The following is a 16,798-nucleotide window of genomic DNA, read 5'->3' as shown; positions in this document are numbered from 1 at the left end:
GGGGTCAAACTTTATGTGAAAAATTGAGTAACTCATGAACCTCTCAAGCTAGGCATGTGAAACCCGATGTACACTCATGTCCAAAATTATTGTCGCATGTCTGTAAATTTGTTGCTGTAAAAATATAATTTGATAACGAAATTTCTTATCAAATTTATACTTAACGCGGTATTTCTTATAATGTTAGTATGTGTATAATCAGCAGACACATGTATGTGGAAAATTTCATGTCAAAAGAGCAGTAAATAAGAACAATAAAACGAAAATAAAACTTTCTTGTCCATTCAGCAACATTTTGGTTTACTCATTCTAATTTTCGTATTTATAATTCTTTTCCTATGAAATTTACCACAGATATGCATTTCCCGATTATACACATAGTATCAGTATTAAAAGTACCCTGCAAAATCATTATTAAATTATATACTTACAAGAAGACAGTTATAGATATGCGATAATTATTTTGGATATGAGTGTACAAACCTCCCTTAAAAATTAACAGACACATGTCTCAGCGTTTGTGAAATTTTCTACTTTAAGGAAGAGAGATGGAAGAATTTTCTATGCTTTCCACTACATTGAAAGCAAGATTGTCTTCTGTTTGTGATCACAACACAATATAAAGGCTGACCTCTTTGAAGTTTGGAACATACCTTGTGCTAAGTTTTTATGATCTCACTTTGATTATAAGGCATATTTTAAGTGGGTATGGAGTTCAAAAATTATACCAAAAATAGAATATCTTGTGGGATTTTATCATTACAGTTTCACTAGAAAGAGTATCCTATGGTGGGGAAGGTAGCTTGGATATTTTCCATAAACTTATTCTCCCGTGCGGAGAACGGGCACTTCAGCTAGTGTTAAATATATTAAATACCCATTCCTAATTTCTTACTAGCCTTACTATGATTAGGAAAACTTATTCCATATTTTTATTAAATATATTTTATTTTATTTTTTTGTGTTCCTATGGTAGATACAAGTTTCAATGTTCTTTAAGCAAGGCAGCAACTTATTCCCCTTTTTATTGTTTCCCCTTTCTATGTACGTCAAACATGCAATTTGTCTTTACTTTTTTTTTCTCTGGAATAAAGATTTTAGATTCTACGGAAAAGAACTCTTCTTAGAGTTGCCAGATTATACTCAAGTCATGCTCAGATGCTCAGAGAGTATTTCATATTTACCATGACCTGCACTGAAGTCATGCTCAGAGAATAATTCAGATTTACCACGACCTCTACTGAAGTCATGCTCAGAGAATAATTCAGATTTACCATGAATTCTCTACTGAAGTCATGCTCAGAGAGTATTTCAGATTTACCATGACCTCTACTGAAGTCATGCTCTGAGAGTATTTCAGATTTACCATGAATTCTCTACTGAAGTCATGCTCTGCTAGTATTTCAGATTTACCATGAATTCTCTACTGAAGTCATGCTCAGAGAGTATTTCAGATTTACCATGAATTCTCTACTGAAGTCATGCTCAGAGAGTATTTCAGATTTACCTTGACCTCTGCTGAAGTCATGCTCTGCAAGTATTTCAGATTTACCATGACCTCTGCTGAAGTCATGCTCTGCAAGTATTTCAGATTTACCATGCATGACCTCTGCTGAAGTCATGCTCAGAGAGTATTTCAGATTTACCATGACATCTACTGAAGTCATGCTCTGCAAGTATTTCAGATTTACCATGACATGTACTGAAGTCATGCTCAGAGAGTATTTCAGATTTACCATGAATTCTCTACTGAAGTCATGCTCTGCTAGTATTTCAGATTTACCATGAATTCTCTACTGAAGTCATGCTCTGCTAGTATTTCAGATTTACCATGAATTCTCTACTGAAGTCATGCTCTGCGAGTATTTCAGATTTACCATGAATTCTCTACTGAAGTCATGCTCTGCGAGTATTTCAGACTTACCATGAATTCTCTACTGAAGTCATGCTCTGCAAGTATTTCAGATTTACCATGACCTCTACTGAAGTCATGCTCAGAGAGTATTTCAGATTTACCATGAATTCTCTACTGAAGTCATGCTCTGCGAGTATTTCAGATTTACCATGACCTCTACTGAAGTCATGCTCTGAGAGTATTTCAGATTTACCATGAATTCTCTACTGAAGTCATGCTCAGAGAGTATTTCAGATTTACCATGAATTCTCTACTGAAGTCATGCTCTGAGAGTATTTCAGATTTACCATGACATCTACTGAAGTCATGCTCAGAGAGTATTTCAGATTTACCATGACCTCTACTGAAGTCATGCTCTGCGAGTATTTCAGATTTACCATGACCTCTACTGAAGTCATGCTCTGCGAGTATTTCAGATTTACCATGACCTCTACTGAAGTCATGCTCTGCGAGTATTTCAGATTTACCATGACCTCTACTGAAGTCATGCTCTGCGAGTATTTCAGATTTACCATGACCTCTACTGAAGTCATGCTCTGCGAGTATTTCAGATTTACCATGACCTCTACTGAAGTCATGCTCTGCGAGTATTTCAGATTTACCATGACCTCTACTGAGGTCATGCTCTGAGAGTATTTCAGATTTACCGTGACCTCTACTGAAGTCATGCTCTGAGAGTATTTCAGATTTACCATGACCTTTACTGAAGTCATGCTCTGAGAGTATTTCAGATTTACCATGTCCTGAAAAACCTAGAAACAGTCAAAATATTCAACTTATATATAAAAGAAATCCTGGAAAAATCAAGGAATTTCATGAAGAAATGGAAAAAATCTAGAAAAGTTAGGTAATTTTAAGTACGGATTTTTACTGCTCAGAACCATTTCTCTTTTTGTCTTATCCGGTTATTCGGTAGAGGATATTTTATACGATAAGTTTGTTTTGAAAAACTTCTCTATCTTTACATACACTATATATATACATACTTCCATAGTAGATGATCGAGAAGAATATTGTTATTTTTTTACATTATATATATACCTCGAAATTTTGTAAATTGTAACTTGAAATCCTGAGAAAATCACGGAATTTGTTTTCTTCAAGTAAGATAGCAACCCTGTAAGCTGCATTTGTGTAATTGGGGACACAAATTTGAGACTCAAGATTTCGTCATATTATTACCACCGTCGCTTCTTGAAACTAAAGATTTCTGTAAATTATTACCACCGTTATTTTTTGAAACTGAAGATTTCCATGTACTGTTACCACCATCACTTCTTGAAACTAAAGTTTTCTGGATATTATTGGTAATGTCACTTTTTGAAAGTAAAGATTTCTGTAAATTATTACCACCGTTAGTTTTTGAAACTGAAGATTTCCACATATTATTACCACCATCACTTCTTGAAACTAAATGTTTCTGCATATTATTACCACCGTCACTTCTTGAACCTGAATATTTTGCATATAATTAGCAGTGTTACTTCTTGAAACTAAAGATTTCTGCATATTATTACCATCGTCACTTCTTGAAACTAAAGATTTCTGTAAATTATTACCACCGTTATTTTTTGAAACTGAAGATTTCCACATACTATTACCACCATCACTTCTTGAAACTAAAAGTTTCTGCATATTATTACCACCATTACTTCATGAAACTGAAGACTTCTGCATATTATCAGCACCGTTACTTCTTGAAAATAAAGTTCTTTGCATATTATTACCACATTTCTTCTTGAAACTGAAGATTTCTGCACATTATCACCACCGTTATGAAACTGAAGATTTCTGCATATTATTACCACCATTGCTTCTTTAAACGGACAATGTTTGGATAGTATTACCACCATTACTTCTAAGCTCTATAACTACTACTACTACAGCTCCCGGCCGTAGCTCATGTGGTTTGGATTCCACGTTAATCAGTAGCTCCACGTCTCATATAGCCTCGCTGGTATACGGGACATTAAACTCAAAATCAACTCAACCGAACTAATACTACTTACAGTTGTATTATAAACATACATGTGCTATACCAAACTGAACGAAAATAACGCAAGCCATTAGTGATTGCAAATACCTACCTTGTCATTCATATTTTTAGAGCTCCTCGCTGCATCAAGAGTCCTACTCGTATTTTTCGGAACCGTTTTGTGGAAATGTTGATAGGTTATTCTGAAGTTAATCTGAACACGAATTTCTGTCATTATAAGTTCTGTTGGCATTTTGCTTCATATGACCATCATATGACAATACAACTTTCATTACACTAAATATTCTATCGGCATGTTTATTACTGATTGATATAACCAATATATACTGCATTATTTTGATCAACTGCGGTTCATGTTTTCTCTAAGTGAACACTCTACAATTTACAATTTATTCTTCCTATCAAACTTTGACATTACATATTTCAAAGCAGAAAATCCATTTTACAATCTGTTTCCATTGAAACTAATTATAAGATTTAAATCGATAAATATAGACAGTGTTAATGCTGCGCGATAATACCAACGCAACAATGAAAACAACACTTTAGAAAAAGTAAATAAAATAGTATAATCCTTAAACAACATATATTATAAGACATAAATGACAAAGATAATTAATTATAAGTAATTTAATATTTAAACCCGTAGAATGTGTTCCGAACCCGAGCTCTTCTATAAGTTCATTTCCCTTCAAGAATGTAGGAATGTAAAATTTCATTAATTCATTATTATTATTATTATTATTATTATTATTATTATTATTATTATTATTATTATTATTATTATTATTATTATTATTATTATTATTATTATTATTATTATTATGCTGACGATATGAAGTTGTTCAGATTAGTCAACACCGATGAGTATTATGATTATTTACTACAGCCAAACTTAGATGCAGAAACAAAATACTAAACAAAAAGAAAACAAAATTTATGACATACACAAATAAAACTGAATATTATGGCTGTGAAAACGAGATCAATGGTATACAAATAGAGAAAATAAGCATTATTAACACTTTCAATCCTAGGGGTATTTAAATTGACAAAGTCCTGTGTCCTGGAGAAAATAAGGGGTATTTTTAAAAATCATATCTTCTTAAGTTTTTACTCTAAACGGTTGAAACTTTCAGTAATAGAAGAAAAAGTACCAATCTACTAGAAGATGCCAGTTTCCGAACAAGAGCTATTTGAAAAGTCATTGCAAACAATAACTTTGTTTATTGCAAAGTAATAATGCTTGAGTATTATGAATAAGAATGATACACCTTCTTTAGTTCTCTTTCTACAATGACTGAAAGGCATTCTTGGATCAGATTCGCCAATAGACAATTTACAAAACACTTAAAATTACTTTCTCAAATAAAAGAGCACACAAAATTCCCAGAACTACAGTACGATTGAAAGTGTTAAAGATATTCTATTGTGCAAGGTGCTTGAAAGGTAGTAAATTTTATTTTTAAACAGTGAGTAGTATTTCAAAGAGAAAAAAAAAAGAACTATGTATATTTATATAAATTATCTGTAAAATCAAAACTAGAATTAAGTTTGGTATTTTCGATCAACGTTTATAACACTTTGACACCAAGATAGAATCTGTGCAATAATGTTTAATTCAACTGCTACGTTTTAAGATTAAAATGAGTTACTATTCACATAGCTATGGATATTGGAATGATTATTGTGGTTTGCACAGTCTTACGAATAGAAGAAAAGATTTTGACAAATGTGCATGCTAAAAAATACTAGATAATGTATATATATCACTAAATACTGCTTTCAAAACAGATTTTAAAGTACCAAGTCATAGTATAAGACATAGCACGATTTTAATTCATCTGTATTGCAAATGTGAAATTTTAAGAACATCGACAGATTGTTTAAGTATATAATTTTAGACTTACTGTATTAAGCAAGTGAAAATTTAAGAAAATTGATTGATAGTTTTTAAGCAGTAACTTTTTGCAACGTTAATCTAAACTGTAATTTTTAAGACTGCTGTCCTTAGCTTTCTTTTACTTGTTTTCGATAGAGAGCTTGGCAATTTTTACAGCGTTAACAAGCAATTATTTCTGTTTAATTGATTTTTATCAAAATTATATTTTATCTTACTGTTTTCCTTTTTACCGTTTTCAATTTACTATTAGTATTATTATTATTATTGGATCGTAATGTAATGCTCTGATATCACACAATGTGCTGTATTTTTGCCAACAAGTTGTTTGCGGTACTCAAATAAAGATTATTATTATTATTATTATTATTATTATTATTATTATTATTATTATTATTATTATTATTATTATTATTATTATTATTATTTATGATAATAGTAATTGAAACGTGATGGATCAAGCTGCAAATTTCTGTTTCCCAGTCTTAGTATCAGGGGCGAATCCAGGACTGACTTCCCGGGGGGCGGTGGGTTGTAATACTGCTACTTAGAGCTACTCTTAAGAGCTCTAAACTCTGGGATGGCTTTTATTTATATATAAAATAAAAAAAAAGTTTTCTCTTCTGGCGGGGGAGGGGGTGATCGCCACTGCTTAGTATCAACTATAATTCTTCTTTTACTACTTCTTTATCGTTCTACTAGATCTATCACGTTTCTAATTATTATTTTTAGACTGTATGATAACTACTGCATTCTTCTTTTTAGAGTCAGTATTGTTCCAAGCTAACTTTAGTTAATCTTCTTTGATTACATACATAGGCGCCAACTTGAAGAAAATATTGGGGGGGAGGGGAACAATGAATAAATATATCATCACCAGGGCCCGGATCTTGTTGACATGTAAACTTTTTTCTGTTACGCATAGGACAAGGCAACTTCAAATAAAAACGTTATCCGTCAACTCAAGGTTCTAAAAGTGTATTGTTTTAGGGTCAACTTTTGGTCACTTTTTGCCTTTTTGAAGTTTCAGGTCATTTTTAATATTTTAAGGTAACTTTCAGGTCACTTATGTTCCTTGTAATCTTTTTTCTTCTACATAAGAAACTCTTAAAACGAACACTGGTTACGGATTTGAAAAATACGAAGTTATATCTTTTCCTGCTTTCTTTCTATTGGGGTGAAAAACTGCATTTCTAAAAAGCTAATGAACACTAAGCTGTAGCTGGTTGATTAGGGGTAAAGATTGGTAGGTGTCCAAGCAGATGGCTTTGGATTATTGACCACAAAGGATGCGATCACGAGAATAAGTAACAGTGGATTAGAAGACTTACAGAGATGTTAAACAGTTTTTTTAATCTATTATTCTCATGTATTCAGTCTACACTTGCGAACTTCTATTCTTTAAGTGTGCTCCTAGTTTCAATTCGTTAGTGAACTGACGCTTACAATACGTACAATGCCGTACAATGGACTGATCAATAGACCAACTAACTGAAACAAAACTTTTGAGAATGAATGAGAAATGGTAATTAAAATCCAATAGATATTCAAAAAATGACAATTTCTAACGAAATAAACGTTTAAAAAAACGTGAATTCTAAGGTCAATTTTTGTGAATTTTAGGGTCATTTTACAGGAATTTTAGTGTCATTTTATAGGTCACTTTTTAGAAAATTTTAGGTCAACAAGATCCGGGCCCTGATCATCACATTCAGCCGCTTTCTATCAACTGCTTGATGAAGCTCCCCCCCCCCCCACACACACCGAAGTTCTCGATAAGCTGCATCCACACCGGTGCATCCAAATTCACGACCTAATGCAAATTTGCCTAAAGGCTTTTAAAACAAATTCAAGTTCAAAATTTGCGAATTTCACTACAAGTTTGTGCCCACATTGATCTTCACTTGTCATATCAGTGCTGCCAGTGTGTTGTTTCAAGTTTCAGTGCTCCATTTAACACAGTTTTGAAAATGACGTTTTCTATCGAATAAAAAGGCTCTTCCTATATTGAATTATAGGCACGACGAAGTTTACGACAGAAATTCTTGCTCCTCTCTATTAATTCTTCCTCGACTGGATTATATTGGGGAGGCGAGGACCCTACCTATAAATATTGGAAGGTCAAAAGCGTCTTGTCCTTCAAAGTCGGCGCCTATGATTATATATACTGTATATATATATATTGCTAATGGCTCATCGCGTTTTCTTTCTCCTCTCTTCTTCTTTCTCACCTTTTTAATGCTTCCAGTTGCTTGCCATTGCTCTTCCTTCTGTTCTCGATTTTACCCCACGCAGTAGAGTACTCAATAATAAATGTACACCCTGAAATACTGTTTCAGGGTCATGTATTAGACTCGTATGAGAGGTATAGTCTGCTTGTATATCGTGTACTATACTGACACTTATCGTGTATTATCGATACCTAAAGTTTCATTCCCACCCCATCTTTTAAGCATATGGTAGGTGTACAGTCGGTGACAAAAGTTCTTTCAGTTTGATGAAATTAGTTTCGTAAATAAGTTCCGAATGCAAAAGCAATTTGAGCGCAGTTTCCAGTAAATTAAAAAGAATGTAATTTTCTGTACGTTACCGCAATCGTTATTCCCAAAATACCAGCTACATCACTGATATTCCCAAAATAATTTTCCAAACGGAAAAAAAAAAAAAAACTTTTGTCGCTGACTCTGACTAACTAACTATCTCTATGGCCTATGGAACAAAAGCTCTCTACTGACTTTTATCCTTAGCCAATTGGATCCAGTTTCTACTTTGTATTCCTATCTCTGCGAGATCCATCTTAATATTGTCCTCCCATCTGAGCCTATGTCTTCCTAATGGTCTTTTTCCAATTGGTCTTCCAGTCAAGACTTTGAAAGCGTTTCTACTTTCTTCCATTCTAGCTACATGACCTGCCCACTTAAGCTTCCTAGACTTGACGACCCTAACAATGTTCGGTAAACCGTATAAATTATGTAGTCCCTCGTTATGAAGTTTCCGCCATTCCCCATTACCATTCCTCTTGGGTTCGAATATTCGTCTTAAGATCTTGTTCTCAAATACTTTCAGTCTATGTTCTTCCCTCAGAGTAAGCGACCACGTTTCGCAACCATACAGAACAACAGGAATGATTATCGTTTTATATATTTTAAGCTTCAAATTTCTCGACAGAATTCGCGACGACAAGAGATTTTGAACCGAATAGTAACACGAATTCTCTGCTTTTAGTCGACATTTAATTTCTTCCTGAATATGATTTTCGTCGGTTAATATTGATCCTAAATATTTGAAAGTATCCACTTTATGAAAAGTACTATTTATTATTTTAACGCATCCATAATTTGCTGTATTACGGTCCCGACGCATTTCCATGTATTTAGTTTTCTTTGGATTTACTTCTAAGTCCATGTCCCTGCAAGCGTTTAATAAGATCTCTCAATTTCTTTCTATTGTTCTCCTATCATCTCCTATTAAATTTACATCATCAGCATATGCCATAACCTGATGAATACCGTTCAAGTCTAGGCCCTGGTTGCTATATTTTGATTTTCCTTATAGCGTATTCCAGAAGAAAGTTAAATAATAATGGCGACAACGCATCTCCTTGTTTCAGGCCATTTTCGACGTGAAAGCTCGTGGACAAAAATTTTCCTACCCGGACTTTACTTTGGGATTCATTCAAACATATCTTAATTAATCTAATTAGATTTCTCGGTATTCCAAGTTCCGTAAGAACGTTGTATAATGTTTCTATCCTAACCGAATCGTACGCCTTTCTAAAATTTGTTGCTGACTCTACAAGGATTTATACGCACACAGAAAGTAAAAATTTTAAAGATGTTACAAACAATTAATGTACCATTGTTTAATATTTATCATAAAAAGCGTTTTACGGTGCAGTTATAAAAAAAGGTGTACAAATATATGTACTGTATGTATATCTATTGAGAAGTGGACATATATTTGTAACTTTATACTGTATTTTAAATTTTATCGATACTACAAAGTATTGGCGTGTTATTTACTGGTTTACCTAAATTGCTGTGTTGTCAATTGAAATTTCTATTTCTATCTCTGATAATAATTTATTTTTATTATATTTTTTCCCAGGTGGAGACAAAGAAACTGCACCAAGATTACTGCTAAAACTGTGATGAAAATGGAACTAACACATCTTTTGTTATTAAGTGTGACTTCATTAGTGTTCCTCTCTGTACAAGGTAGAACAACAGAACGTATTGCGTGCACAGGAGAATGTAAATGTGAAAGGAATAGTAATAATCATCTCAGTGCAAGATGCAAAACTGTGAACGAACTTACGGGGCTACCACCTAATTTAGAAATCCTTCACGTTGAAGATATACCTTCGGGAGTTTTGGAAAATAACTCATTTAATATTTTAGGGATTTGGGAATTGAGAACTTTACAGTTAAGTCATGCTAATATATACGATATTGAACCATTAGGTTTAAACGGACTTCAGCATTTGAAAGTGGTAAATTTGGCATACAATCAATTATCTAATGTACATCCTCAGCTATTTCTTTATAATCCTCACATTAGAAAGTTGAAATTACGTGGAAATCCTCTTGATCCTCCACAAGATTCTATCATTTTTATACCTTCAGCAGTGTCTTTAGAAGAGCTTGATTTAAGTCTGTGTAACTTAAAGCACATACCACCAACCTTCATAGCTCACCTTGTACATTTAGAACGACTGGATTTATCCGGAAACCAAATTAAGTCCTTAAATCATGACCTATTGCGCACGTTCAGAAAATTAAAGTTTTTAGACATTTCCTCTAACCAATTACAAACGCTACACACGAACCACTTTTCCAAACTTAAACATCTTGAGCATGTTCACTTAGTTAATAATTACTGGAGATGCGATTGTGAGTTTTTAGCAACCAGAGACTTACTGCTTGAACGAAATGTTTCAACAATTGAGCCAGTGGTTTGTTCTGAACCATTTAAATACTTCGGAAGACCCTGGAAAACAATTCATAAAAGTAACTGTCATAGCAGTGCAGAAGAAGAGAGCACTTTGAAAATACATCTTCATCCAAAGGAACATGAAAAGAACAGTTTGAACCAAAAGGATCTATCTCTAAATACACTGGATAACAGTCATGAAGATATAACATACAAAAAAGTTAAAAGTAACTCTGATGACAAGAAAATAAATGTACATCACCAACATATGAGTAATAAGCATCGTAAATCAAGAAAAATGCATCATAAACATAACGAAGAAAGTTCACAATTGTCAGTAGAAAATGAAGGTTCAGTAAATTCTAGACTGGAGCATATAAAGCCAAATTCACAAATAGATAGCCATTATAGTAAAGTGTCAGCACCGGATGATGACTTAACTCAATCGAAAGGTGTAATTGGTCAATCGGAAACTAATTTATTAGATACAAACGAACATAAACATGAAATAAGGAAGCGAAGTATTATGGACGATGACGACGAAGATTATAATGAGTCTGGTTCCGGTGAACTTGGTTCGGGTGAACTCTTCATCGCCGAGAAGGGGCAAGATCTACAGACGTTTTTCGAGAAAAGCTTCTTTTTTGAAGGTGAAGAAACGGAAAAGGGCATCAATGACTCGAAGTCAACAGGCAGTGAAGGAACTGGAGACAGCGAAATCAAATTGCGTGGTCATATACCCCATAAAATCGATGATGTTAAACCAGAGGGTTCAGAAAATAAAACGAACGCAACAGGTGTGATGATTGTTAAGAAAGCTGATATCCAAATACCTGGCGTGGAAGATGAGGAAAATGTAGCAGATGCAAATGATAGTGCAGCCAATGAACATAGTCCTGAACGACTAATATCATACGCAGTTTTAGGTATGATAATAGCTTTATTTATAATAATATTAGGAACGGCATATTGGAGAGGAAGGAAGAAGGAAAATCAGAAAAAGGATGACCGAGATGAAGATAAAGAATTAAAAGATGTAGAGCAGCCTCTTCTGAAACCAAAATTTCAATCTGACAAAGACGCCTCCGGTACTGACTCAAACAAAGGAGGATATGTTCCAATGATAACTGTTACTGAAACACCAAAATCTCAAGAAAACGAAAACTTATCAAAGAGTGAATTCGAAAAGAAACAGGATTCCAATAACTCGTTATCGGCAACAGATGGTCCAACGAAAGATGATAGTTTAAATGATGCTTCAGAAGATGCAAATTCTTTAGAAGTTCATCCTGATGAATCACTAGATTCTGAAAGGGAGGGTAGTAAATATTCTTTAAAGGATGTTACCACAGGCGATAAAGGACATCAAGAATCCGAAAAAGATAATCCTAATGTATCTCTCCACCACGAAGACGAGGTAATCCCAAAATCATCAGGAGATAATTCTGAATTGGTGCTTGACTCTAAACCTGAAGAGGACAAAGTGCCAGAAGACCAAAAATCATTTGAAGAACGCACAAAATCTTTTGAATTCATTGATTCTCCAGAACAACAAAAGGCGAATGATATTAGAAATGAAAATGATTACGACGATGGCTTTGAAACGCAAAACAATTCAGGGAATATTCAACCTCCCGATTCAAATATTGAAGATAAACCTTCTGTGGTTAATAGATTGTCTTCAAGTAATGGTTCTGCATCTAATATATTAGACAGTTTGAAAGACAATAGCCTTCCTGGAAAAACATCCATCGATGACAATATTTTGCAAGAACCTAACTCAGAAGAAGTGAACGTAAATTCTAGTCACGAAGAAGGAAAAGCTTTCGAAGATTTAAACAACGAAAAACCCGTTCCGATGAATGACAGTGAACCCGAAGAGGAAACAAATGACGATATATCTGAAGAATTAGTCAGCCCATTTGATGACCAAGTACGAAAGCAAAATAACGAAGACTTCATCAATGACGTAGATAGGAAACCACGACTAACTTCATTTAAACCAGAATTAAGTCGATTTGACTTTGGTAGACCTTCTAATGAAGCGGATTCTGAAGGGGACAATAAATCTCCAGCAAATGTTCCATGCACTCCTCCACCCACTCCAGCAGAAACCTCTTGCCCTTCTCTTCAAGCAGAGGATACTCCAGAGAAAAGGGATTCTTTAGAGCTCCCTCAAATCTTCTCTCCTGAGACTTACAAGTTGACTTTACCACGAGACAAGAAAGGAAGTCGGCAATCAGTTCCTGAGTTCCCAGAATTACACTCACTGACTAGTGAAACAGATGGTAAAGGGCATCCACCAAAAAGTCCCAGTCGCCCATTTTCCTTTGACCCAACACAGAAGCCAGTTGTGGTAGAAATGTACCCTAAAATAACTCCCCGACCCTTAAGTACAATAAAGAAACCAGACACGGAAGGCTCTCAAACTAGTCTACCTACAGATTCTGCATCTTCTGTATACTATTCAGCTCCGAATATGTTCGAAAACGGGTTGTCTCTGGTAGAAATTCCGATAGATGATGTTCCACGGGTACCAGACAAGTCATCAGAGCCGGACTCAACTCATGGTATATTTTCTCCAGATGCATTAAAGTCAAGTGAAAGTATATATAATACACCACCGCTAACTCCAATCATAGGACGGAAAGCAGAATTAATGAACGGATCTATAAATGCAGATTCAGTTAATCAAGTTTCTAATGAAAATAAAGAAGAAGAAGAAGAAAATATAGATCAAGATGTACATGAAATCCCTCCAGACCATCACCCATCATCTAAGGCACATTTAAATGAACCAGCATTTACTAGTAACTCCAAAACGTTCCAGAGTCAGCTTCCAAGACCAATACCTAGAGAAGATGTAATTAAAGCTGCAAGAAGCCCAGCAGCAAACCCACGTAACACTGAAAACTCTGTGAAAACACCTCCATCTCCACCTGCGCGAGCAGATTCTCTGAGAACAACAAGTACTGAAGATTCTGGTAAGAACGAAAATCAAATGCAGAATTCTGAGGTAAAGTCAAATGGAAATCCACCTGTCGTACCAGCTGTTCACAGTAATACATCGTCCCAAATCCCGAGGCCCAAGTTTGTAAATACAACAAAATCTTCTGCCAAAGATTCAAACAGTCCTATCCTTAGTCAAAGGCGACCAATTATACCTTTGAGAACCGAAAATTCACGACTTCTAGCATCAGCTGCTGAAGGGAATCACCTTACAAAACCAATTCCACCGAAAGCCCAATCTGCCATACCTAGACCCGAAACACACGCGTCCAATTTTAAAGGAAAACTCAATTCTGTGACAAATATGAAGCCAAACCAGGATGAATCACTAATTAATGGTAGCGGGACTGATTCTAATGGTAACCAAACTGTTCCCAATGGAATCGTTGAAAACGGAAAACAGTTAGGAGTGAATAGTGTTGTTGAAAGTGACAAAAAGCGAGATAGTGGTGCTTACAGGAGATATGATAATGTAGATACGGTTGTGTTTACCAAAGATCTCCTGTAACTTACGTTCAATAGTCCTGATGTAATAACAACATTTACTGTTAATTCTATTCATTGTGTATTATATAGACTAGTGCTCGTTTTAAAGATCGGAAATGTTATACTGAGACTGAGTGTAAATTGTGAGTGATCTACTGGTAAGTTCCTGTTGAAGCAGCATAAACATGTTAAACATGTTGAACATGTTAAACATAAAATTGAAAGCGAAGTGAATAAACATTTGACTGAATGTTATTACTAAATTTTTTTTTGTGATTTTATCTGAAATAATAATAATAATATAATAAACACGAACTAATATTGTATGAATGTGCTTGAAATTGAAAGTGACGTGTATTTAAGTGTTCTTATAAGCCTTGGACAGATTATGTCAATATCAAATTTACAGTATATTTCCTGAAAATATTACATTAAAAACTGAAGAACTGACGAATAACTTTGTTCTTTTAAAGCTACGATTACTTCTGTTCCAGTAAATTCTGTGCTTATTTAAAAATTGCAAATTCATGAAAGAAAGCATAGTATATAGTTATTTGTTATCAATAAGTTATTTTTCTGCTTGGAAGCTTTGTACATTATCAAATAATATAAACAACTTGTTAATATTTTTAATCATTTAGAATAAAATTATAAATACTCTAGTTCTGTTAATAATGCTGTAATATCAGGAACAGTCAGAAAGTTCCCGGTATGTTGTAGTTCTGGCATTTGTGACGCAACCATAATTAATCTTGTGCAATACAGTCCTTAGATTACTTAATTATGAATTTGACAAGTTTTAACGCATCTTAACAAGCAGTGCACGAATAGTGTAACTGAACAGAGGAGTGTGTACTAATAAGTTTGGCACAATTTCACAGATCGAGCAACGCACAAACATCAAATTCATAATAAATACTTCTGACCAGAGTATATACACTTGTTTATTAAAAACTAGAATTACAATCTAACGGTTTCGACAACTTAACGTTGTCTTCATCAGACACTAATTCACTAGTTAGGGGTTAGTGAATAACTAAGTAACCTCACTAGTAACTAACTAAGTTAGTGTCTGATGAAGACAACGTTAAGTTGTCGAAACCGTTACACTGTAATTTTGTTTTCAATAAACAAGTGTATATACTCTGGTCAGAAGTGTTTATTATTTCTTTAGTGAGTTCCAGAGTCGTGATGGATAGAGTTGCTCAAATTCATGCGCAAATTGGAGAAACTGTGATCCAGAAATGAAATCTTTCAGTTTTACGTCCCACGCTTATGCCGGCTAAGCTAAAGGAGACGGTGATTATGAGAAATGAATGAAATGGTGAAATGAAGAAAGTGGGAGGAAACGGGAGAACCCCGAGAAAACCCACGCACACTGTGTTTGTCCACCACAAACTTCACTTGGCCGGAGCTGGGATCGAACCCGAGACCCCACGCACCAGAGGTGAATGCTGTACCACTGAGCCACCGCGGCCTCAAAATGTGATACAGAGAGTTTGATAGCCTTAAAAGCAGTTTAGCACCAAAGGATGTTTATCACTTGCCAAAGTAAAAAATGGGCATTTTCCGTTTTGTCAACGTGGAAGAGATCAAAACCCTCGCAGCGGCTGAGCTTCGCAAATTACCAAAATAGGACTTTCGTCGGTGTTTCTAGCAATCGCAGGAGCAGAGGAATAAATGTGTGTCCCAAAGTGTACTGTGAAAGTGATTAAGTAAATATGTACTTATATTGTGATAATTGAGATCTACAACGAAATTCCGGGGACTTTTCGGTTGTTCCTCGTATATTTATATAAAGATAGATAAATTTAGCCAAATTTTTAAAGTCAATTCTTCTTTGGTGTCTTTGTGATATGAAAATAATAAACATCTAAGAAATTCTCGTTAAACTTTGTTCTTTCTAACTGCTATTATATTAAATACAATAGCTAAATTATTTTATGGAATTAAATATAAACATGTTAATTTGAAATGTTCTTAATTGTAATTTATATCTTAATCAGATTCGGAATGTATATTTTACGTCAACACATACAGGGTGGGTACAAAGTCTCTTTACACCAAAACAAGTATGGAAACAAAAAAAAAAAAAAAAAAAATAAGCAAGCTATGTGCACAAAGTTGCTTTTCTAAAACAAATAAGTTAAAGAAAGAAATAAACGAGCTATCAGTGAGCGACTTTTGTGTACTAGAACTGGCACTACTGTGTCTCTTAGTGTGGCTGGGACTGGTAACCATATTTTCGTACGTATTTTCTTAACCCATATAAGCCTCCCGGGTCGAAAACGACCCACTTACATATTTTGTTATTGCTGAAGCTTATATATTTGCCCTCCGGGTCGTTTTCGACCCAGTATCATAATTAGCCAATGGGGATCAACAAAACGAAGTGACACTAAATTCACCAAGAATAGGTCGAAAATTATCTCTTTTCCAAAATAAATCAAAATACAAAACAAAAAAGATAAGAGTTATATGGGTTAAGAGTTATTTATTGAGTAAAGTTGTGCCGAGTAGTACAGACGTTGAGATGAATCACAAATTAACAAACGAACAA

At 34.4% G+C, this 16,798-nt stretch overlaps 1 protein-coding gene across 1 annotated transcript in view; it reads left to right on the top strand.

Moving 5' to 3' along the window:
• Positions 1–16,121, top strand: part of LOC145683758 (uncharacterized) — a 54,788-nt gene extending 38,667 nt beyond the window's left edge. The window contains exon 2 of the mRNA XM_081755315.1: positions 9,919–16,121. Within this exon, the coding sequence (XP_081611441.1) occupies positions 9,962–14,260 (4,299 nt within the window). The 5' untranslated portion in view covers positions 9,919–9,961 and the 3' untranslated portion in view covers positions 14,261–16,121. The remainder of the gene's footprint in view (positions 1–9,918) is intronic.
• The last annotated feature ends 677 nt before the right edge of the window (positions 16,122–16,798 follow it).

Source organism: Thermobia domestica, chromosome 4 (genome assembly GCF_964235325.1).
Source record: "Thermobia domestica chromosome 4, izTheDome1.hap1.1, whole genome shotgun sequence".
NCBI lineage: Eukaryota > Metazoa > Arthropoda > Insecta > Zygentoma > Lepismatidae > Thermobia > Thermobia domestica.
The sequence above is the reverse complement of the archived record's forward strand: the minus strand, read 5'-3'. Positions and strand labels throughout refer to the sequence as shown.